The sequence below is a fragment of the Protobothrops mucrosquamatus genome, unplaced genomic scaffold, assembly GCF_001527695.2.
Source record: "Protobothrops mucrosquamatus isolate PMUCROS unplaced genomic scaffold, P.Mucros_1.0 scaffold2056, whole genome shotgun sequence".
Taxonomy (NCBI): Eukaryota; Metazoa; Chordata; class Lepidosauria; order Squamata; family Viperidae; genus Protobothrops; species Protobothrops mucrosquamatus.
This window is the reverse complement of record NW_015388161.1, coordinates 86,943-111,692: the sequence shown is the minus strand read 5'-3', so window position 1 is coordinate 111,692 and position 24,750 is coordinate 86,943. Positions and strand designations below refer to the sequence as shown.

At 41.8% G+C, this 24,750-nt stretch overlaps 1 protein-coding gene across 1 annotated transcript in view; it reads left to right on the top strand.

Moving 5' to 3' along the window:
- Positions 1 to 24,750, top strand: part of CEMIP (cell migration inducing hyaluronidase 1) — a gene marked incomplete at its 5' end in the record, with an annotated part of 56,228 nt that overhangs the window by 25,536 nt on the left and 5,942 nt on the right. Inside the window, 11 exons of the mRNA XM_029285668.1 lie at positions 6,089 to 6,264; positions 7,298 to 7,507; positions 10,583 to 10,788; positions 13,250 to 13,319; positions 14,752 to 14,880; positions 15,771 to 15,856; positions 16,276 to 16,407; positions 22,155 to 22,190; positions 22,297 to 22,452; positions 23,236 to 23,416; positions 24,132 to 24,347. Coding sequence (XP_029141501.1) covers positions 6,089 to 6,264; positions 7,298 to 7,507; positions 10,583 to 10,788; positions 13,250 to 13,319; positions 14,752 to 14,880; positions 15,771 to 15,856; positions 16,276 to 16,407; positions 22,155 to 22,190; positions 22,297 to 22,452; positions 23,236 to 23,416; positions 24,132 to 24,347 — 1,598 coding nt within the window. The remainder of the gene's footprint in view (positions 1 to 6,088; positions 6,265 to 7,297; positions 7,508 to 10,582; positions 10,789 to 13,249; positions 13,320 to 14,751; positions 14,881 to 15,770; positions 15,857 to 16,275; positions 16,408 to 22,154; positions 22,191 to 22,296; positions 22,453 to 23,235; positions 23,417 to 24,131; positions 24,348 to 24,750) is intronic.

The window sequence follows — 24,750 nt, the reverse complement described above, 5'->3', positions numbered from 1 at the left end:
TGATGGGACGGGCAGGTGTGATCAGGAAGAGGTGGTCCCTCAAACAACCCAGCCTCAAATTTTGAAGAGTTTAAAGTCAGAACCAGGAAGCCTAAATTGGACCCAGAAGCACACTAGCAACCAATACAGCCCACAGAACAGAGATGTAACTTTAGGGCACACCTAATTGGCTGAACAATTGCATTCTGAACCAGCTGAAGATTCTGGATACTCTTCAAGGGCAGCCCCATGTAAAACACATTAAGGTAGTCCACCCAGGCGATGACTAGGGCAGGGCTTTTCAACCAGTGGTACGGGTACCACCTGTGGTACATTGGCATCTGGCAGGTGGTATGCGACCATCCTAGAAAAGGTAGTGGGGGAGGGGAATGAGCTGAACCGGTGGCAGCACCGCACAAGCCTGAGCAAGAGACGGCTGGAGCTGCAGGGCTGTCAGGGCTCAGTGGAAGCTCCAGGATCAGCGCTTCTTCGGGGCTGTCAGGGCTCAGTGGAAGCGCCAGGATCAGCACCAGGCTCCAGCTGGAGCTCAGCGTTGATCCTGGCACTTCTGCTGAGCCCTGAAGAAGCGCCGATCAGCTGGAATGTTGCAGCCTCTCCAGGGTCTTGTGGTTTACATTCAGATGCTTGGCAACTGATTCATATTTATGACGGTCACAGTGTCCCAGGGTCATGTGAAGTGACCAAAACCTGCTGCAACTACCCAGCAGATGGGGGGGAATAAAAACCAAACACCCCCCCACCCCACCCCCACTGCCAATCCTCTACAGAAATGCTCACAACAATGAAAACCTCGGACAGGAGGAAGAGCGCCGCTGGACGGGCAGGCAGGTGTCTTGCTCGGCTGTGGCTTGGGGGGCACTTTTTTTCAGTGCCATTGTAACTTCGAACAGTCACTAAGCGAATTGTTGTAAGTCGAGGACTACCTGTACTTTATCACTTTTTTCCTTTTTTTTTTTTTTTTTTTGGTCATCAAGTTTTTGACACCTTGCTGGGCGACTGGTGGTACTCGCATATTGCCATATCCTAAAAGTGGTACAATGGGTGAAAAGGTTGAAAAGCCCTGGCCTAGGGCATGAGTGACTACAACCAGCCTTCTCCAGATCTGACTTTCCTCGTGGGAAGAGAAAGTTATTGATGAAGGAACCGATTTCCTGAAGTTCCTTCCTCAACACTCCGGTCCCACAGCATTCAGTGTCCTTTCCTTTAATGACTGCTAGGCTGAAATCTGGTTGCCGTTGCAACAATAGAGCAGGGAAAATGTGTTCAAAAGAAAGTTTTCTTTAGTAAAATAAAAAGGAACGAGAACTAGCTTGGCATCAAAAAAATATAGGATGCTTTTTGTTCTCTAAACAGCCCACGACAGGCAAATGGGTAGAAGGAAACACCTCCCTTATTTGAGATATTTCAGTTTTCCTATCTGTATCCGAGGTGGGTTTTCCTGAGTTGAGAGTTTTCCACCTTCTGTGAAGGAGTCAATGCTTTTGATGCTTTACATCCGGACTTTATTGAATTGGAGACTTGGAGCAAAAGCAGACAAAGGACTACAGGAAAGCAGGAAGGGTGGTTCTGAGAACAGGAGATCAAACAAAACCTTAAAATCCCAGCCATTATCTTTAGACTTTTAAACTACGTGGAGGTGAGGCTGCTTTCAAATCTGGGGAGAATCGAACGTGGACAGAAACGATGCAATGCCCTTTTTTTCATGCAAGAGATAAAACTGCGAATCAATTGGCAGACAAAATGATCAGAGAGACTAGTCTGATTTTTTTATTTTTAAAGAGGGCTGTTTCCAGTTTGGCTTTGCAGATATCTTTGACCCTGAACTGGGCAACACAAAATGGGTTATCCATAGATTTCTGCAAAGGTTTACGTTAAAATCCACGGGAATCCTAACAGTATGCAGAAAGTGTACGGGACGTCTGAAGTCAGAGGGAGGGTTGCTTTACCAGGGCCTGGTTGTCCGTTGTGCATTCTTTAAGAAGCAATAATGCCAGGTTTTTTTTTGGGGGGGTGCAGTGAACTAGCGCAGAGGTCCCCAACCTTTTGGGCACCAGGGACCAGTTCCGTGGAGAAAGGTTTTTCCGTGGACTGGAGACTGAATGGTTTTGTGTGCTGCCTGCATCCCACGAATGGGGCTTTGCTTGTTTGTGTGGATCAGTTGCTGGCATGCCGCGGCCCAGTACCGGTCCATGGACTGGGGATTGGGGACCCCTGGACTAGTGGTTAAGATGCTGGGCTTGTTGATTTGAAGGTTGGCAGTTTGAGACTCAAGTAATATGTGATGGGGCAAGCTTCCATTCTGGCTCCAGCTCCTGGCAACCTAGCAGTTCAAAAGCATGCAAATACAAGTAGATAAATAGGTACCAGTTCAATGGGAAGGTAGCACCATTCTATAGCCTCGGCGTATAATCATGCCTGCCACATGACCACAGAAGTGTCTTCAGACAATGCTGGCTACCTTGTCTGGTTTGGAAGCATCACTGCTTCAGACAGGAAGGCGGTGCAGAAAGTGTTGAGGATGGCCAAAAAGATCATTGGCAGTTCCCTCCCATCCAGGACATGGCATATAAGCGTTACTTGAGCAAGGTCCGCAAGATTGTCTGGGACGCTACACATCCTCTTCACGACCTGTTTTCCTTGTTATCTTCTGGGAGGAGGGGGCTCCGTGGTATCCGTAGCAGAACATCCAGATTCAGCCACAGTTTCATTCCATACAGCATTAACCTTGTGAACTCTCAAGCTTCCTCCTTCCGTTATATATTCAAGTTGGACAGTATTTAATATTTATTTGTTACGTATATGTAGGAGTGTGGGTCTATACATGTGTTGTACATAGTATGTTTAGGTGTGTGTCATGTATGTGTTTCACTTTGAGAGCGGGCAACTAAATTTCATTTTTGATGTGTGCCGTTGTGCCCACAGTAAAAAAATGACAATAAAGGTCATCTTATCTTATCTAGGAAATAGAGATGAGTACTACCCTGTAGAGTGGGACATGAATGGACAGGGGAAACCTTTACATTTTTTAAAAAAAAATGCCAGTTTTGCCCTTCACAACTGGCTAAAGTTCAAACACACCCATAGTTGTGTTCACTCAACATACTGAAATGGATTAGGTTTAGCAGAATCCATTTGCCCCAAATATAGCATTTGGCTAGGTGGTTTTGTGGCCAAGCATGTTGTGTGAGGGCTCGGCTGATATGGCTGGCTTATTATCCAGTGCCTTGTGAAAACAGATTTGTTCAGAAACCAGCTTAGGTTATGATCATGTAATGAATGCAGACAGGTAGATGGGAAGGAAAGCAAGCAAAGAGAGTGCTTATTATAAAGATAAATATCTGAAGTGTTTTGATTTCTATGAGCTACTTCCTCAGAATGTGTGGTTCAGAAAATTCCATGCTAGGATGACACATCTCCAGATGGATAATTTAAAAACTTTTAAACACTGATTTATGTTCCCGCCTGATGTTTCACAACAACATGTCTTTCACAAAACCCTTGTGTGATATGCCCCAGATCTTCGAAAGCTGTTCCTAAGAAGTTATTTTTTTGTTTGATGAAAGAAGAAAGTGATTAAATACCTGGCTGGAGAATTCTCACCTTAATGATATTTAATTTTAACAAATTAAATGCAACCCAAGTCAATCTTTAATTTTGTCTGCTTCCAACCACTACTTTGATAGAGTATGATTGCTGGAAAACCACTCCAAGACTAAATTTGGTCTTCAGTCTGGGGAAAGGAAGGCATCCCTCTGACTTATCTTCTCAGATTCTCCCAATGCAAAAGCTTTTGCATGCATTTTTTTTTAAAAAATTAGTAGCTACTGGCCAATCCCTTGAGAATTCTGCAAGGGATTGGTGAAATCCAGTAGAAAGGGTTTTGGTTTTTTTTGCACCATCAGAAGGTTTAAAAGAGTAGAGTAGAGTAGAGTAGAGTAGAGTAGAGTAGAGTAGAGTAGAGTAGAGTAGAGTAGAGTAGAGTAGAGTAGAGCTGGAAGGGACCTCAGAGGTCTTCTAGTCCAGCCCCCTGTTCAAGCAGGAGAACCTATACCATCTCAGACAGGTGATTGCCCTCATTTTCCCCCCCTCTCCTTCTGATTCAGTTCTTTCAGCGAAAGCCTTTAAGAAGTAAAAATGCTTCCTTCCCCCCTCCTTTTTTTCCCCATTCACCTCTTTATTTAGTTGTTTCAGAGGTGATCTTAATAAGCAGGAGCCACGCATGAAGAATCTAAATTGGAAAGGTTTTGTGTAAAAAAAATACTTAATAACCCATCATGGATAAATTTTCTCTTATTTTAAGAAAAAACCCCAGATCAAGCTATACTAGGCCTTGAGTGATGCAGATTTTGCATGACCTGCAGAATATTGAAAAATCTCTCCAGGCTACTTCATTGTTATTGTTTTGTATGTCATGAATTGCATGTTATTTATTCCATTCAACATTTAATCTGACTACTGATACGATGTAAGATTTGATGCAAGTCTCAGCCTTAGCCGAAGGCTTGAATCGTAAACACGATTGGCCTTCAAGGACCAGGAAACAAAAACAAAACTAGAGGCATAATTTAAAGAGCCTTAGGTCATATTCAGGAGAAATGCAAACATACCATCTCTCTCCAGCTATTTCTTGTGCATATCCAGAGTTGCTCATAGATGTGGTTGGATTATTTAATGCAGGATGCCGCTCTGATGGCATCACTTCTAAATAAACTCATTTTTGCTGTGGGTATCTTTGCCATCAAACACGGCAATTCCTTTAAAGTTAACGGCTGTGGTCATAAACATGGCATCACCGTTTCTGAAGGAGAAAAACACACCTACCCCAAACTTACCTCAAACCACCCGTGGTTGTGTCCTTATCTCGGATCATGTCAAATCAGCAAAAGCATTTTGTGTAAACAAGGTCCAGCACATGAGGTATCCAGGAACCGCTTGCTACACATCCAACATTCTTGCAGGCGTGTAACATTCTTAGCAGGTCTGGGCAGATAGCTAAGATAACACGTGGTGCCTGAAAGCTGAGGTTAGCATAAAAGAAATCCTTGCAGCTTCCAGGTGGATGTTCTATAATCCACTTTTCTGGATCAGCGTGGCGGGTGTTTGAGCAAAGAGAACAGCTTGTTTGAAATATTTTTTTGAACTTTTGGCATCATTCTTCCTGACAAACAAAATCCACTTTGTTAGCCTGCAAAGTCACAAAGCTTTGGACTTTGGAATAGATGTAGAGATCGTCCTTGATTTATAACTATTCATTTGGTGGCCATTCAAAGTTACAATGGCACTGGAGGGAAAAAGGGAATTGTGACGGTTTTTCACTCTTAGGACCGTTGCAGCATCTCCATGGTCAAGTGACCAAAATGAAAATGCTTGGCAACTGACTCGTACTTATGACAGTTGAAGCAAATCCCAGAGTCACGTGATCCCCTTTTGCAACCGTCTGACAAGCAAAGTCAAAGGGGAATCCAGGTTCACTTATCAACCGTGTTACTAACTTAACAACCTCAGTGATTCACTTAACAACTGTGGCAAGAAAAGTCGTAAAATGGGGCAAAACTCATTTAACAACTGTCTTGCTTAGCAACCGAAATTTTGGGCTCAACTGTGGTTGTAAATCGAGCACTACCTGTATAGAGAGAGATAGAATCAAATATTTGTATGGTAAAATGTGGTAAGACTCTGATTAGGTCTTCATGATCTAGGCCAGGGGTAGGCAACCTTGGCTCTTTTATGACTCGTGGACTTCACCTCCCAGAATTTCTGAGCCAGCTATGTGGCTCAGGAATTCTGGGAGTTGAAGTCCACGAGTCATAAAAGAGCCAAGGTTGCCTACCCCAGACCTAGGCATAAAACTTGGTGGTTTTTTTGGTATGGGTATGGCTGTGTGTTTGGGAAATGTATTCAGTTTATTGAAGACAATGGATTTGCCCATCTTTTGCTGCTATGTGTCTTCTTTTTCACAAGACGTCCTGGCCTCTTCCCACCCTTTAGGACAGGTTCCTGGTCGTGCTGATCTATTTCTCTGTGAACCTCCCCCATTACCTTAATCTTTCCCCTTTTGTGACACCTTGGATGTTATCCTTTCCCCTAGGAAAAGCCAGCTACCTTCACACAGGAGAGATAATTGATGGGGTTGATATGCGGGCTGAAGTCGGACTGCTCACCCGAAACATTCTGGTGATGGGCGAGATGGAGGCGAGATGTTACGATTACAATGCTCATCTGTGCTCCTTCTTTGATTTTGATACTTTTGGTGGACACATCAAGGTACGGCTTGTAGGGGGGGTCTTCTCTGAATCAATAGCATAAAATAACACGCCAAAGATGGCAAAATTGACTGATTAAAGACAAGACTTTTGCTAGCTTTGTTTCTTTGGGCCTTTTTGCTTGAAACGGAAAGAAATGAAATTTTAACTTTGGAACTATTTATGACTGCAGCAGTACTGCATGGTATGGTCTATTCTAGTTGAAAGAGACATTCTAGTTCAGTGGTTCTCAACCTTTTTAATGCCGCGACCCCAACCGGTCGTAAGTCGAGGACTAAACTGGTCGTAAGTCAAGGACTAAACCGGTCGTAAGTCGAGGACTACCCAACCGGTCGTAAGTCGAGGACTTTCCCTGCCCGGGAGCGCCGCGCATGTGTGGTTCCGCCCCCTGTGCCGGCCGAGGCGTAGCTGGCAAGCGGCAGAGACGGAGCAGGCCGACCACCAGCTGGCCCAGCTCAAGGGAGGTAAGGCACCCGCCGGAAAAGGGGGAAAAAATGGCGGACAGCCTTGCTTGGCGACCCCCGTGAAATGGTCGATCGACCCCAAATGGGGTCGCGACCCATAGGTTGAGAACCGCTGTTCTAGTTCATGCTTGTGTCTGTAGCAAAGAAAGTTGGAAGTTCCTCTTTTCTATAGCTGTTTTCCTCTTTTCGTCTGCATCCTCCAACTTTGCTTTCCCCCCCCCAATAACACAAAATGCCAGTATCACCATCTTCCAGTCTGGAATCTTTAGATGGCATTGTAGCCCAGCACCTTTGGAGGGTGCCATATCAACTTTCTGAAAATGCTGCAATTAACTTGCATTGGATTATTATTGCAGTCTGGGCTCAATCTTTTCCATTGCTTCCTGTCAGGGAGAATTAAGACCCTGCTTATTTTTTTTTCTCCTTTAAAAAAATTCAGTATTTTAAATGATTTCATTTGTGCTGGATGCTCTTGATCATGTGCAGCGGCTGTGTATTTTTAACCTACCTAAAGATGCAAGTTCAGAAATTTTCATTCCATGTTTTCACTGAGTTATCTCTGTTCTCCAGATTGGACTTGGGTTTAAATCTGTCCACATGGAAGGCGTGGAGTTGAAGCATATGGGCCAGCAGTTGTTGGGACACTACCCAATTCACTTCCACATGGCTCAAGACGTGGATGAGAAGGGAGGCTACCAGCCCCCTACTTATGTGAAAGACATGTCCATCCATCACACCTTCTCTCGTTGTGTCACCGTGCATGGCTCCAACGGTTTGCTGGTAAGATGCTGGGATTTGACTCTCCTATTGCTGCAAACAGGAGATGCTATCAGGTGGAGAGAAATTGACAGGTTTTCTGTCTTTCATCTTATTATGCATCCACTTAAGGGGGTGGAAGATAAAATTTCCCTTGAGATGATCTCAACTGCTGCTAGTTTCATAGACCATCAACATAGTTTTCTTGGTAACAATACTAGAGTAGTTTGACATTTCCTTTTTCCAGGATTTTTTTTTTTAAATGTCCAGTTCAGCCTAAAGGTTGGACCTTTGTTGAATCCTGCTTAATTTTTGAGATTAACCAAACCAGGTTCTAAGAATTTCTACTTGCAAAGTGACTCTAGTGTGGGTAATATTTGGATGAAGGGATGATGATCCCTTTTGCATCCTCAAAACATATGGCTGTCATATCAGCCAGGATGGGACCATTCCCCATTCTTCTTCTAATTCCTCAAGACGCTCCTTAATCCATCACTTGAACTTTGTCTCTTTTGGGGGGTGATTTAATATATTTCCAAACAGAGCTACACACACAACCAGGTAAACATGCTGTAACAGAGATGTGTTGTCTTCTGTGTTTAGAAGAAGTTAACCTCAAGCATCGAAAGCAGCTGGTTAAGTCAGCCCTGTTGGTTAGTTACTTGCTTTCAGTCCTTTGTTAACTGGAAGAGTTTTATTTGGACCTTTGGAGTACTGTATAGTCATTGTTACTGTAGTTGTTTTGAATCGTTTTGGATTGCTGATGTTTTGCTGTTACCCGCTCCATCTCACCGCAGCAAGGTGGATCAGCATATCAATTGCTTAAATAACATAAATTAAATACAAGTTGCAGGTGCCATGTATATGAGTCATAGGCATGAGCCAACCTCAGGATGAAGGCCACAGAGTTACATACACCGAAATGGGAGTGAACTTAGGCAAATTCAGTTGGGTTGACTTGAAGATTAGCTTGCAAGGAACTCCCAGAAGTGCTTTTCAAAAGGCAACTGGACTTTCTTGATTTTTTTTTCCTTGAAAATGTTTTGCTTCTCATCCAAGAAGCTTCAAAAGGAAGCTTTTTCAAGGGAAAAAAAAAACCAAGAAAGTACATTTGCATTTTGAAAAGCACCTTTGAGACAACCATGACCTGGATGATTGTGAATCTCTATAGGCATCTTTGTATACAGAGAACTGCAACTATTTGGGGAAGCATCTATTCTATCAAAAGAACAAGGCTGCTCTCAAACATAAGAATTCATTTTGTATTGGGTCAAAATTATAAGTTCATCTAGGCTAATATTGCTAACATTATTGGCAGCCATATCCAGTTTTTCCAGACATACCTGTACATACCAGGGACCAAATTTTAGAGTGAAACCATTAAATCACAACCCCCCTATTATAACAAAGCTGTACTAGCCTTTTCAGGATCCTGCAGTTGAAACTCAAGTACTTTGGCCACCTAATGAGAAGGAAGGAGTCACTGGAGAAGAGCCTAATGCTGGGAAAGATTGAGGGCAAGAGAAGAAGGGGATGACAGAGAATGAGGTGGCTGGATGGAGTCACTGAAGCAGGAGGCCTGAGCTTCAATGGACTCCAGAAGATGGTAGAGGACAGGAAGGCCTGGAGGAACATTGTCCATGGGGTCGCGGTGGGTCGGACACGACTTCGCAACTAACAACAACAACAACACTAGCCTTTTGGTCTAAATAAGTTCTTAGGAGTTTCTTTCAGCTAGTCTTTAACTGCATGGATTGTCTGCACAGGCAGCAAACGCTGCTAATGGGACAGCTTATCTGGTGTGAAAAAATACCATACATAACTGAAACACACCCCCCCCCCACACACACACACACTTAGGATAGGCAAGTAAATCAGTCTGGGCTGCCTGCCATCTGTACCAGTTAAAATGTAAAATGCTGCTCCGGTTGTACTGTAATTGAGGTTTTAAAGTGCCTTGCATTGCTGCTCTTCTCGTTGCCTTCCTAAAGACCGAGGCTGCAAGGCAAAATCTGACGTCTTAACATCCTGGCCCTGAGTTATGGGGAGCGGTGTTGATATTTATGGCTGCAGGGCCGCACGTTCCGCCAGAAAACATTGATAGGCTGGCTCTCTCTCTATGGGGTGGAAGCGGTCCCTGAGTGTAAAATTTAATGAAGCCTGACCAAGAGGGAAGAGTTTCCAGATGCATTTCGAGACTGACCAACAATGACCGTTATTGCATCTGCTGCTGATAATTCCATTTTTAATTCATGGCTCTGGCTTTAATGGGAGAAAAGGGCCATCCCGTTCCTTTGGCTGATTTTTAGGCATTGCATCGTTTATAAATTCTCTGACTTAAAGCCGTGTCTTCTATCGGGCATATGATGCTCGAAGGATTGAAGGAAGGAATGGGGTGGGGATTAGAAGGGAATTAAAGGCAAGCTATTCTCCAAAGCGCCTGAAGGCAGGACAAGAAGCAATGGATGGAAACTAACCAAAGAGGGAAGCAACCTAGAACTAAGGAGAAACTTCCTGACAGTGAGAACAATGAACCAGTGGAACAACCTGCCTCCAGAAGCTGTGATTGCTCCAACACTGGAAGTTTTTAAGAAGAGACTGGACAGCCATTTGTCCAAAATGGTATAGGGTTACCTGCCTGAGCAGGGGGTTGGACTAGATGACCTCCAAGATCCCTTCCAACTTTTTATTATTATTATTATTATTATTATTATTATTATTATTATTATTATTATTATTATTATTATTATTATTATTATTACTGGCCTAGGGGATTTTATAGGGGTTTTAATTACTTTTAATTGGACACTTTCAAATATTTCGTTTTAATTAAATTTTAATTAGGTGTAATATGTATTTATGTTAGCTTTTTATCATCTGTCAGCCGCCCTGAGTCCGAAAGGAGAAGGGCGGGATATAAATGGAATTAATAATAATAATAATTATTATTATTATTATTATTATTAAAGCTAGTATCCTGATCCAGTTTATAGCTATCATAATCTACTGCATGATGCCTTACATTGGTGAAGGAAAAGCCTCTTTATGTACTTGCTTTCATTCATTTTCTGTCCATTTCATCTGTTTTTGCCCATTCAGATTAAGGACGTGGTTGGGTATGACTCTTTGGGTCATTGTTTCTTCACTGAAGACGGCCCTGAAGTACGTAATACCTTTGATCACTGCCTCGGACTTGTGGTAAAACCAGGCACTTTGCTACCGTCGGACCGGGACACAAGAATGTGCAAGACCATTACTGAAGATGCTTATCCAGGATATGTCCCCAAACCTAGACAGGACTGCAAGTGAGCAAATTTAATTATCTCTGGTTTACACAATGTTGCACGGCTCGCTGAGCATACAAGGAGAACTCATAATCAAATGAAAAGTTTGTTGTTTGACTTGCATGAAAATAGCCACCTGGACGTTTGGTTCCAAAAAGGCATTTTTCCATGAGGAAACATCAGACCAAATCAAAAACTTTTAAATTGTTTGGCTCTCCAGTGGGGAAAATAGAAGCGCACGCTTAATTCATCATTCCGATTAAGAATGCCTAGCCATTATTTCAGACAAAGAATTGGCTTTTCGTTCATTGTTTTCCATATTCTTTTTTAAAAAAAATTTATTAAGTACAAAAGGAAAAAAGAAATTAAAAAACATTGAACGTAGTGTATCATCCTTGACATATATCTTTGTCTAATCATTCAATACTGTACATATATAAGAATAAATATTATATATTTATATGCAGCTATACATTTCTGATAATCTTCCTCTATTTATATCCCTTCTATCGACTTCCCTTTTCATTTTCCTCCAGTGGGAAAATAGAAGTGCACGCTTAATTCGTCATTCCAATTAAGAATGCCTAGCCATTATTTCAGACAAAGAATTAGCTTTTCGTTCATTGTTTTCCATATTCTTTTTTTTTTGAGGGGGTATCATACATGCATGGTTTCTGGGCGTCGATTGAAGTGGATAAAATTCCATGTATACATCATACAATTCTTAAATAAACAACCCACTGGGATCAAGGAAAATAGTTCTTCTACTTATCCTGGATTATTTTTCACAGAAAAATGCCAGAAGGAATTTTTCTGTCTTAGAAAGTAATGGAGAATAACAACCTCTCCCCAGGCCCATTCTTACTTTAATAATGCAGATGGCGCTAACATATATTCCCCTCCTTTCAATTCTGTTCTTTGCTCTCCTGAAATGGATTTTGAAGGACAAGGCTTCAACAGATGGATAGACTGCCTTTCTTGAAGACTAGCAACCTCTCGTTTCGTGCAGAGAAAAAAAAAAGACATTTGGATCGAATAATACATTATTTGCAATGGAATTAGGCAGAAATTAAATAAGTAAATAAAATTTGCCTCCAAAGAAAGCTTGGACAAAAATTGACACGTGTTGCAATATATTATTTATCTTCCCAAGCACAAATCAAGTCAATATTCCAGTCCCGTGTAAAGGAGCAGTGAACATGCCTACTCTGCAAAACAATTCTGTTAATGGAGAATTAAAACCAAGTTGCTTGACAGAAAAAAAATGAACAGTGGAGAGGAAGAGACAGAACCCAGGGTGATGAAAGAAATTAAGCATCTGGAAAATTCTTAAAAATCTAGATATGGCAAAAGGCCAGAAGGGGCAAATGCATTGCCACTTAAGCCCACTAACCTAACTCGTTTGCAGATAGGCACACTCATAAAATAGAAATGACTTTTTTATAGCATCAGAGTTGTCTTGCAACATCACTCAGAATTTGTCCTGAAATTCCAGCAGCTTTTCAAACTTGGGATGAGATCTTTCCTTGCATGGACAATGGTGAAATGGAGAAAACGGGGCACCAGTGGGAGTGGGCTGGGATGGAGAGAGATGCCACAGGTCATTACACCGGTGTTTCTCAATCTTGGCAACTTTAAGGCGTTGTGTTTCTTCAATTCTCAATCTAAAACTTGCCAAGGAGAAACACTGCAGTTCATTAGCACTGATGATGTTACCTAGTTTGGGTAATGAAACATCTGCAACCAAGTTCAGAGAGCATGAAGGACACCTCACTGCATGACACAGTACAGAGAAGAGCAACAAAGATGATTAGGGGACTGGAGGCTAAAGCATATAAGGAACGGTTGCTGGAATTGGGTATGACTAGTTTAACGAAGAGAAGGACGAGGGGGGACATGATAGCAAGTCAAGCTATTCTCCAAAGCACCTGAAAGCAGGACAAGAAGCAACAGGTGGAAACTAACCAAGGAGAGAAGCAATCTAGAACTAAGGAGAAACTTCCTGACAGTTAGAACAATTAACCAGTGGAACAACCTGCCTCCAGAAGCAGTGAACGCTCCAACACTGGAAGTTTTTAAGAAGAAACTGGACAGCCATTTGTCTGAAATGGTATAGGGTTTCCTGCCTGAGCAGGGGACTGGATGACCTCCAAGGTCCCTTCCAACTTTATCATCATCATCATCATCATCATCATCATCATCATCATCATCATCATCATCATCATCATTATTATTATTATTATTATTATTATTATTATTATTATTATTATTATTATTATTATATACACTGTCTGTCACCAAGTTATCTGACCCAGATTGATTCTGATCCCTAAGCATGCATCTCCTCTGCAGACCTGACATTGGGAAAATGTTTGGGTTTTATTTTATTTATTTATTTATTTATTTATTAAATTTATAGGCTGCCCATCTCACTGTCAAGCAACTGTTTTGCTTTCTCATACTTGGTTTTCTTATCCAACAGTGCCGTCTCAACTTTCTGGCTGGCAAACCCACACAACAACCTCATAAACTGCGCAGCGGCAGGATCCGAAGTGAGTAGGATGATTTTCGCTCTCAAGGCAAAAGTTTTCCGATGGGTACAAAAGTGGCTCTGCCATTTGGGCCTGCCTAGCGGGATGTGATTCTTTCATCCAACTTGGGTTGGGAACAAAACCTTGCTAACCTGTCAGCCAATCTGCAAACCATTTGTGTAAAATAACCCTCTTGTTTCCTAAATAACTGCGAGAGACCAGCCCATTCTTAAATTAAAATTGATCGCACTCTAAACACACATAAAAAGTATTATTTTTAGTGTGTGGGAGAATTAGATTTCCTGAAAAGCATTCCTCAAAGAGGTTTCTGTGCACATCACTTTTTTTTTTCAGCACATTTTCCATTTGAGAGTCCAGAGCAGTGATTTATGCATAATTGTAACCAAGAGCTTCCCCAAAGCAGCTGATCTTATTGAATCTTTGTTTGAGATTGAAGGATCCAAGAGAGAGTGGGAGAGTAATAGGCTTCAAAGGAACCCCTTTGATGTTATTTTGATATAACTCTTTTTGCTATTGGAGGACTCCTGTAGGAGAAGCGAGCCTGAAACTGCAATTTGTTAAGTAGCTGATGGGAATTCTCGTGCACAACGATGCCAAGGAGAGAATGGAATAATGTACACAAAGAGGGCGAAATGTCCTTCTCTTGTAGAGGGGATAGAAAGGAAGCAGGTGCAGAATTGTATGTCACACAGAATTGTGGTCTTTGATCCCCTAGGAAGCTTTAATTACTTAGACCATGCAGACTGTCAGACACGAACAACTAGATCAACACATGCTAGTTTTTGTTGTTTTTCTCTCTGTTTTTTGTCGCAGATACCAAGAAAGTTAAACAGTTAGTATGTCCTCCTTTTCCTTTCCAATGGATCTGTGTCCTTCTTTGTCTACCCAGCTTCCAAGCCCAGGGGAGGATTAGAGCACAGCTCTTCCCACTCCTAGTCCAACATCTTAACCATTACTTCTTACTGGCTGTCATATGCGGTCACTTTCTATCTAAAAAAAAAAAAACTTTTAAATGTTTTAACCTGGATGTAATTGTAAGCTGCCCAGAGTTACCGAATGGTAAGATGGGTGGCCAATAAATTTTATATAGATATATAGAGATAGAGATAGATAGATAGATAGATAGATAGATAGATAGATAGATAGAGAAAGAGAGAGAGAGATACACACAGAGAGAGATACAGAGAAATAGAGATAGAGATAGATAGATAGATAGATAGATAGATAGATAGATAGATAGATAGATAGATAGATAGATAGATAGATAGATAGATAGATAGAGACAGAGAGACAGAGAGACAGAGAGACAGAGAGACAGACAGAGACAGAGACAGAGAGACAGAGAGAAAAATAAATTAGATTTTCCTTTTTTACATAATACCTTATGTAACCCAGTTCTGTCTTAGTCTGAAACTGTTGTTTTTCTTTGCAGGAAACAGGATTTTGGTTTGTTTTGCATCACGTACCAACAGGACTTTCTGTCGGAATGTACCCACCTGGCTATTCGGAGCACATTCCAATGGGCTCGTTTTATAATAATCGAGCCCACTCCAATTACCGAGTAAGTCCACCTGCCATGAAAACACACAAAAACTGCATTTTCTTTTCCCCCTTCCAATTTCTGAAATAGAAAAGCTGTTATTGGTCACTGTTCGCGCTCCCGTGAAATCAGTGGCAAACTTTCCTGCTGTCTTTAAACAAAGAAGAAAATGTGCAGATTCTGTTTTTTTACCTTGTGCTCCAAGTAGAGAGATTAAAAAAAAACAATCTCTCAGAGTCATGAATTTGAGATGGGTGATGGAGTGGAGTGGAATGGAATGGAATGGAATGGAATAGAATGGAATAGAATAGAATAGAATAGAATAGAATAGAATAGAATAGAATAGAATTAGAATAGAATAGAAAAGAATAGAATAGAATTAGAATTAGAATAGAATAGAATAGAATAGAATAGAATAGAATAGAATAGAATAGAATAGAATAGAATAGAATAGAATAGAATGAAGAATGAAGAATAGAGAATTAATAGAATAGAATAGAATAGAATAGAATAGAATAGAATAGAATTATAATGTATAGAACGGAGTGGAGTGGAATGGAATGGAATGGAACAGAAGAGAATGCAGAATAGAAATAGAAATAGAAATAGAAATAGAAATAGAAATAGAAATAGAAATAGAAATAGAAATAGAAATAGAAATAAAAATAGAAATAGAAATAGAAATAGAAATAGAAATAGAAATAGAAATAGAATGGAATCATGAAATCTAATGATTTATGAAACTAAAAGGGAGTGCAATCCATTTTGCACCAGATAAGGCATCTTTTTTTTTCCCTGAGGTTGATATTGTAGACCACCCCCCCCCAAAAAAAGATGCATACTTTCCCCAACCTCTAAGAATGTATTAGAGTAGCTATTGCTTACCAGCTGCCTTCCTTCCTTCTCCCCAGGCTGGAATGATAATTGACAACGGAGTTAAAACAACGCCAGCATCAGCCAAAGACAAACGGCCAATCCTGACTCTGATTTCTGGAAGGTAAACTGATTTCGGTGGCCTTTGGTTTGGAGTGATAGTTGTTCATATCCATGGGAAATTTTGCATGGATCTGGACTCTTTTCTGAGTCTGGCAAAGAGGATCTGACCTGCCAAGCTATGAAACTTTATGACCTGGGAACACCTTTCCTACTCTAAGTCTCTGTCTTAAGTTCTCATTCCCTGTAAGTTTTCTAATCATCTTCAAAAATGCCGATTTTCTCTGTCTCTGTCTGTCTCTGTCTCTCTGTCTCTCTCTCTCTCTCATGCATCTCCCGATCCTTGAAGTTCTCTAATGAGAACTAGAAGCTTGACTTGGATGCAGGAACTTGTGACGGGCTGATATCAAAGCAGCCGACCTCAAGGTGTTTCCTCAGAGATCTGGGGTCACTGATCCCCCTTTTTGCCTCTTGCAATTCCAGGTACAGCCCACACAAGGATGCTGACCCTTTGAAGCCCAGAGAGCCGGCTCTAATTCAGCGTTTTATCGCTTACAAGAACCAGGACCACGGAGCATGGTTGAGAGGAGGAGATGTGTGGTTGGACGATTGCCAGTGAGTCTTACCTCTCTTCAGTTTTTGCAGAAGCCGGATTGGATTTAGTCTCCTTTCCCAAAGCCTTTCAACTGGCTGAGATTTAGGTGGAAATGAAAATCAGCAAGGCAACAGGCCCCTCGTTTTTGCAAATTCTGCGAAGCCTGTGTCGGTGCATCGTGTGTGTTTGGTTCTGCACGTCAGATGTGCAGGCACCCTTTTTACAATATGCCGCCGCGAAAGAGTTTTAAACAGACTCTTCTTTCCTTGAAAGCAAAAACATAAGCAGCCGGTCTGGTGCTTTCATTTCATGTGGTCGCAAAGGATTGCTCAGAATTCCAGGCCCAGGGAAGTAGACATAAGACAGTGTTCCTTGGCGAAAGAATGGGTAAACAATGCTCAGCGCGAAAGTCTCGTACAGATGGAAGGCAATTTCCTTATTTTTGCTTTCTGAGAATGCCGGATTAAGCAATTACGTGTTTATTTTTAACATTTATTTACAATTTTCGTAGCCTGCCCCAGTCCACAGGGACTCTGGGCAGGCTCCAGCAAAATCAGATGTCTGGGATTAGGTCTTGAAGATTTTAATTCTCCAGTCCATTAACCAATCCTCATTCCAGGGTTTTCTATGGGAGGGGGGGCTGGTAAAAAAAAAAAAGATGCTGGCATTGAAGCCCCACCCTAGTTTGCTTCCATCAAAAAGGGGGCAGTTTCCGGGTTTGCAGTGGCCATGATGACTTTGGTTGAACCCTTTGCAATCAGATTTATCCAAGATGCAATATGGTCTCCTGCCTTGGGCAGTGGGTGGACTAGAAGACCTCCAAGGTCCCTTCCAGCCCTATGTTTCTGTGACCCCTGCTTTAAGCAGAAACATTCATATTGTTTTTAAGTTTTAACACAGCTCCACTCAAAGCTGACCCTCCAAGATTTCTTGTCTTAGTGAGATTCCACTTGACCTGGAGTCACCCCCAATTTCCAGGTTGCTACTCGCCTGCTGTGGAAGCCAAGGAGTGCAAGCAACTCTGGTGTGGTTATTTGACACAGGAAATTGCCCTCCTCTTCAACAAACAATGGCTGTGCTGACTCCATCCATTCCACCAGGTGTTTGTGGTTACTGTGGCAAATTGGTAGCTTAACCTTCCCCAATCTAATATCTTCCAAATGTGTTAAGTCTGCATTTGTTAGAAGTCCCAACCACTGGCTGGCTGCGTAGTCCTAGCACACCTGGATCAGATCCTGTTGCAGAAATCTGAGCTTGGCAATACAACTCTGCAAAACACGTGACTGTTGTTTTGCTTCTGAGCTTCAGTCTGTTGGTATCTTGAGAACAAAGCCTGCATTTTTTTCCTTCTCCTTCTTCTGGTCCAGGGATCTTCCAACTTGGCCCTTTTATGACTGGTGAACTTCAATTCCCAGAATTCCTCAGCCAGAGGGCAAAACTCACTTAACAAATTTCTCACTTAGCAACATAAATTTTGGGCTCAGTCGTGGTCGTAAGTTGAGGTCTACCTGTACACACAGCCAAGCACTATCTCAGATAAGCAGGGATTAACATGAATATTGGTTAGTAACATTTCTGATTGTAATTGTCCATCAATCTACAGAAATCCAAAGCTAGTTTTAATAGCAATTGCTGAAAAAGAAACTAAATGAAAGCACTTGATGCTGGGAATAGAATAGAATAGAATAGAATAGAATAGAATAGAATAGAATAGAATAGAATAGAATAGAATAGAATAGAATAGAATAGAATAGAATATGACAGATTGTAGAATAGAATAGAATAGAATAGAATAGAATACTATATAGAATAGAATAGAAGGGACCTTGGAGGTCTTCTAGTCCAGCCCCCTGCTCAAGCAGGAGAACCTATACTGTCTCAGACAGGTGACTGTCTAGTCTCTTCTTAAAATCTCCAATGATGGAGCGCCCACGATTTCGGGGGGTAAGCTGTTCCACTGGTTGATTGTCCTCATTGTCAGGAAGTTTCTCCTTAATTCCAGGTTGCTTCTCTCCTTGATCAGTTTCCAACCATTGTTTCTCGTACTTCCCTCTGGTGCTTTGGTGAATAATGTGACCCCCTCTGCCTTGTGGCAGCCCCTCAGATACTGGAGCACTGCTATCATGTCTCCCCTATTTCTTCTTTTCTTTAGACTAGCCAAACCCAAGTCCCGCAGCCGTTCTTCGTATGTTTTAGCCTCCAGGCCTTGGATCATCATTATTTGTTCTTTGAAGGGCGTACTCTTATATTATTTGATCAGGGTCTCTCCCTCCCTTTCTTCCAAAAAGAGTTCACTCTAAAAATACTTCTAGATGGTACAATTACAGGATGACACGTATCTTTCAGTGTAATTCTTATAACGAAAAAGATTCTGGGAATTTGGGGATACTGCTGCCACAGAGAACTAACAAGTCGCCTTAAAATAGGCCTTACTGTTTGTCCATCCTACTCAGTCTTGGCAGTTACATCTGGCAGTAACTTTCCGTGGTTCTTGGAGAGGTTTTTCTCATCACCTGTAGCTGGTGTTTGCTTGTTTGTTTTCAATTGCAAATGCCAAGGATTGGCCTCCAGGCTTTTACACAGGGTGTCCTCTGAGTTGTGTTCCCTCTCCACGCAGCTCTTAATTTTTTATTCATTCTTAGACGTACATCCCACCTTTCTTTTATAGACAGTGCACAGAATAGTGTACCTAATGCTCCTGTGTCCTATTTTCCCCACAAACCCAAGTTTGTGAAAATGGGTTGGCCTGAGAGAGTGACATTAGTCTGACTGGCTTTAATGTCTAAGAAAGCACTAGAACTCAAAATCTCCTGGTTTTTACTTTAGCACCTAACCACAACTCCAAGCCGCCCTGTCTTGATAGTTCCATGAACATTTATAGACATAAATCCTATTAAAACTAGCTTAAATGCATAATACACATTTAGCATTAAAATAGTCCCAAACTTTGCTTATCCTCTTTATCTTGCCTTTGCTTTCAAATCACAAAAGGCAGATTCTCCTTTTTGTTAACCTTTAGATTAGTAACTTCCTTGGAGCAAGGAGCTTTATTTACTCCAGCTTCAAACCACAGTGCAAGATGATGCTGCGTAGTTAATTTTAATTGCTACTGGGCAACCAGTGCCTTGTTGAGTCATTGTTTCAGAGATATTTCTTTAGCTGAATGTTGTTGTTGTTGTTAGTTGCGAAGTCGTGTCCGACCCATCGCGATCCCATGGACAATGTTCCTCCAGGCCTTCCTGTCCTCTACCATCTTCTGGAGTCCATTTAAGCTCAGGCCTACTGCTTCAGTGACTCCATCCAGCCCCTTCATTCTCTGTCGTCCGCTTCTTCTCTTGCCCTCCATCTTTCCCAGCATTAGGCCCTTCTCCAGTGAGTCCTTCCTTCTCATTAGGTGGCCAAAGTACTTGAGTTTCAACTTCAGGATCTGGCCTTCTAAAAAGCAGTCAAGGTTGATCTCCTCTAGGACTGACCGGTTTGATTGCCTTGCATTCCAGGGGACTCGCAGGAGTCTTCTCCAGCACCATAGTTCAAAGGCCTCAAAGGCGGCGAAAAAAATGCTGTGGAAGTAGGAGTGACTTCTGACTTCCTGATGGCTTCCCCATTGAGTTTCCTTGTTGGGAATCTGGCAAGGAGCATCGGGAATCTCCTTCCCTTCCCTTCCCAACAAGCAGGTTAGTGGCTGCTGCCAAGTGAGAGAGAGAGAGAGAGAACAAAGGATTATGAGACTGGCTAAGAAACTGTCATGGAACTTTGATCATGTGACCACAGCATCAGCCCAGCAGCACAGTAGCAGCCAGTAGCATGAAAGCAGCCACAATTTTCTCAAATTTCATTCCCTTGGTAGTCATAGGTCCTGGATGTTAGACACATTCTGTCAATTAGCCCATTTGAGATACCTTGGCTCAAATTGTTGCCCTATGATGCACTGTTTCACCCAGTTAAAAATCATGACAACGAGACTTTTAGTCGAATATAGATTTAATACATATAAATGTGCCACAAGGCAGTGAAGGCTCACCAGAATAGGAAGTATCATATACTTGTTTCTCTTTCTTTTAGCCTTCGGGGTTTCCTTTCACCCAAACACCCCTTGTAATTGTATATTAACAATCAATTTGAATATCTCATCTCTTTTTCTTTTTTTTTCAAATCCCAGAAAGTTTTTTTTTTCCAGCTTGTTAAGTTTTTGGCAGTGTTTATCCAGGCCAAGTTCAAATAAGTTTCCAGGTTTCATAACTTAGGTATTTTTATAGCTGTAGGGATCTAGCTGTTTTTAATATTTGTTACTATACCAGAGCAACACTGTGTATGCTAAAGTATATTGCAATTGACATGATTTTTCATGGAAAGCAAGAGTAATTTGCTTTAGAGGAGGAATATCACTTGCTTGCTCTTTTAATGCAGTGGTTTTAATTTAAGTTAATTTAATAATTTTAGGGGGTTCTCCCATCTTTCTATCCCACAATGTTTTTTTTCCCCCTAAAATTAAATTGAGACCCACTTTCTGGTCTAAAAAATAAGCAGGATTGAACCTGAATAGTACATAGATGGAGACACCGGGAAATCCTGCAGCTAAGTTAGACTGTAACGTGCCTTTTTGGTGTAGTGATTAAGGTGCTGGGCTCAAAACTGCGAGACCATGAATTCTAGTCCCACTTTAGGAAGAAAAACCAGGTGGGTGACATTGAGCCAGTCACTCTTGCTCAGCTCTAGGAAGAAGGCAATGGCTTCTGAAATCTTGCCAAGAAAAGAGTAGAGACTTGTCTAGGCAGTCACCAGGAGTGAACCTTGCCTTGAAGGAAATTTTATTGTACTTCATGCTCTGTAATTGTCACTCAACTTTCTGGGGTGACTTCAGAATAAATAACTTGAGGATCAGAGCCACAGTTTTGCAAGAATATAAAGGACTGGTTATGAAGGTCCAACAGAAAGATTTCATCAAAATGATCTGGGGGTAGGTCAGTGGTTCTCAACCTGTGGGTCGGGACCCCATTTGGGGTCGATTGACCATTTCATGGGGGTCGCCAAGCAAGGCTGTCCACCATTTTTTTTGTCCACCATTTTTTTTGTCCGCCATTTTTTCCCCCTTTTCTGGCGGGTGCCTTACCTCCCTTGGGCTGGGCCAGCTGGTGGTCGCCCTGCTGCGTCTCTGCTGCTTGCCAGCTACGCCTCGGCCGGCGCAGGGGGCGGAACCATGCATGCGCGGCGCTCCTGGGCAGGGAAAGTCCTCGACTTACGACCAGTTGGGTAGTCCTCGACTTACGACCGGTTTAGTCCTCGACTTATGACCGGTTTAGTCCTCGACTTACGACCGGTTGGGGTCACGGCATTAAAAAGGTTGAGAACCACTGGGGTAGGTGAATTGCAAAATCCGGGTGTTATTAAAGGAATATCTTTATTGAGTTCTCTAAGGTTTACAGCTCCTGTTATGTTTAATACTGGTTGAGAAGTGCAGTGAAAGAAATAGTGGTCTTGTTTACACCTTGATGCTTCATAATCTAGCACCATATTGGGAGAACCAGGACTTCTGAATAACACATAGATTCAGATTGTAAACCCTCTTTATAATGAGTTTTCCTTCTGCACCCTTGAATATTCAAATAAGCCTGTTTACTCTAAGATATCATGATTTTTTTTCACTGCAACAATGGGGGAATGTTATTGAGAACCAAGCAAACTGAATAGCCTAACTAATAATGTCATTAAGCACAGACGGGAATCCAGTTTTCCAGATTAACTCAGGAATGCTCTCTCTTTTTTGTAGGTTTGCTGACAACGGCATTGGCCTCACTCTGGCAAGGTAAGCATTCTTGGTTCCTGTTCAGAGTTTTTCACCTCTTGCAGTTACACAAAAGCTGGAGTTGGCCCAAGAAGCCAGGCTGACCAGCCATTTTGATCTCTCCTAGTGGTGGAACTTTCCCGCACGATGACGGATCAAAACAAGAAATTAAAAATAGCCTTTTTGTTGGTGAAAGTGGAAATACAGGGACCGAAACAATGGACAACAACATCTGGGGACCTGGAGGATTAGACCACGGTGGACGGACTTTGCCCATTGGACAGTGAGTTTCTCTCTGGAAATTTTCTTGTTGGGTTCAAGTTTCCAAACCAGTATAGAATTTAATTCTATTCTTTCTTTTTTTCTAAACCTGCCACTGAAGAGACCATAAATGAAAAAAGACATATCCTTGTTCTGCTCTTCTACAATGAACAGCTACTGATAACACACTTGAGATTCCGATATAATAATAATAATAATAATAATAATAATAATAATAATAATAATAATAATAATAATAATAATAATAATAATAATAATAATAATAATAATAATAAAGTTGGAAGGGATCTTGGAGGTCATCTAGTCCAACCCCCTGCTCAGGCAGGAAACCCTATACCATTTCGGACAAATGGCTGTCCAGTCTTCCAGTGTTGGAGCATTCACCACTTCTGGAGGCAGGATGTTCCATTGGTTAATTGTTCTGAATGTCAGGAAATTTCTCCTTAGTTCTAGGTTGCTTCTCTCCTTGCTTAGTTTCCACCCGTTGCTTCTTGTCCTGCCTCCAGGTGCTTTGTAAAATAGCTTGACCCCCTCTTCTTTATGGCAGCCCCTGAGATATTGGAACACTGCTATCATGTCCCCCCTCGTCCTTCTCTTCATTAAACTGGACATACCCAATTCCAGCAACCGTTCCTTATATGCTTTAGCCTCCAGTCCCCTAATCATCTTTGTTGCTCCTCTCTCTACTCTTTCTAGAGTCTCAACATCTTTTTTACCTCAGTGCACTTGTGCTTTTTGGCAATCCCTTAGAACCTAATGCACATCTTTCACCAATGCATTTCAGGAACTTCCCAATCAGAGGCATTCAGTTCTACGATGGGCCAATCAATGTTCAGAATTGCACTTTCCGAAAATTTGCTGCACTAGAAGGCCGACATACCAGTGCTCTGGCTTTCCGCCTGAACAATGCCTGGCAAAGTTGTCCCAACAACAACGTCACAAATTTGTTCTTCGAAGATGTCCCGGTGAGTTTGCCTTCAGGGTAGATTGATGGATTGAAGGATTGTGCCAAGAACAAATCTTGGAGGCAGAGTCGAGTTCCAGCAGAATTTGCAAAGGAAATTCTGCCCCAATGACAGAATTTCCTCTCTGTACGTTTGCCATTGGTGCGTTGAGCTGAGTTTGGATTTAGCTTCAGATAAAGGATCTACAAGTTGGTTTTGGCTATGTTTATAGTGATCTTGTTGTTGATGCCAGCATAATCCCATTTTAGGGATTTATCTTTGTCTTCAACTTATACCTGTTCATCTGGTGACCGTTCAAAGTTAAAATGGCACTGAAAAAAGTGATTTATGACTTGTCCTCACACAAGCATTGCAACATGCCCATGGCCACATGATCAAAATGGCCCTTGGCATCCCAGGGTCACATGATCACACTTTTCAATTAAAATGTCTAAATCAGGGGTAGTCAACCTTGGCTCTTTTATGACTCGTGGACTTCAACTCCCAGAATTCCTGAGCCAGCACAGGTGGCTCAGGAATTCTGGGAGTTGAAATCCATGAGTCATAAAAGAGCCAAGGTTGACTATCCCTGGTCTAAATAAATAAGTGATGAACACCTATTCCATTATTGGGAGAAGAACCATGAACATATATATTCAGAGGTCATCATGTGGGGAGCATGTTGTGTTCCTCCTCAAACGTTTACTAAGCCGTAGGTCTCTGTCCTCACTTGTAGATTTCCTCTAGAGTTTTCTTTGGGGAACCTGGACCTTGGTTCAATGGGTTGGACATGGATGGCGATAAAACATCAGTTTTCCATGATGTCGATGGCTCTGTGTCAGAATATCCTGGATCATACCTTATCAAGGAGGACAATTGGCTCATTAAGCATCGAGACTGCATCGAAGTTCCAGACTGGAGAGGATCCATCTGTAGTGGACGCTACGCACAGGTAGTAGGGATGGTGGTGGGCACAACAGATTTGGAGGGCTGTTGGTTTCTCGGTTCCCTGCCATGCCTAGGACAGGGTGAAAATTGAATTTATGGGCTATTTGCAATCTAATAGGAACCCAAAGATATAACAGAACTAGTAAAATGAAGCTTTTTCCACCAAGCCCCATTCCTAGAAGTTTTTTTAAAAAAACCAGTAAACTCAATTACAGCCTTCTATGAGGCTTCGTTTCTTCCATGCATTGATAGCTGAATGGGAAGCCAAATTTCACGCAACATGAAAGACTTAAATAGCTTAAAAAAAAAAAAACAATGCCATTGGCCTGAAAGATAGAGATGGACAGAAAGTCCTTATTGAAGGCAGGAATTTAAAAACCCCTGGGAATAAATAGCAATAGCATTTA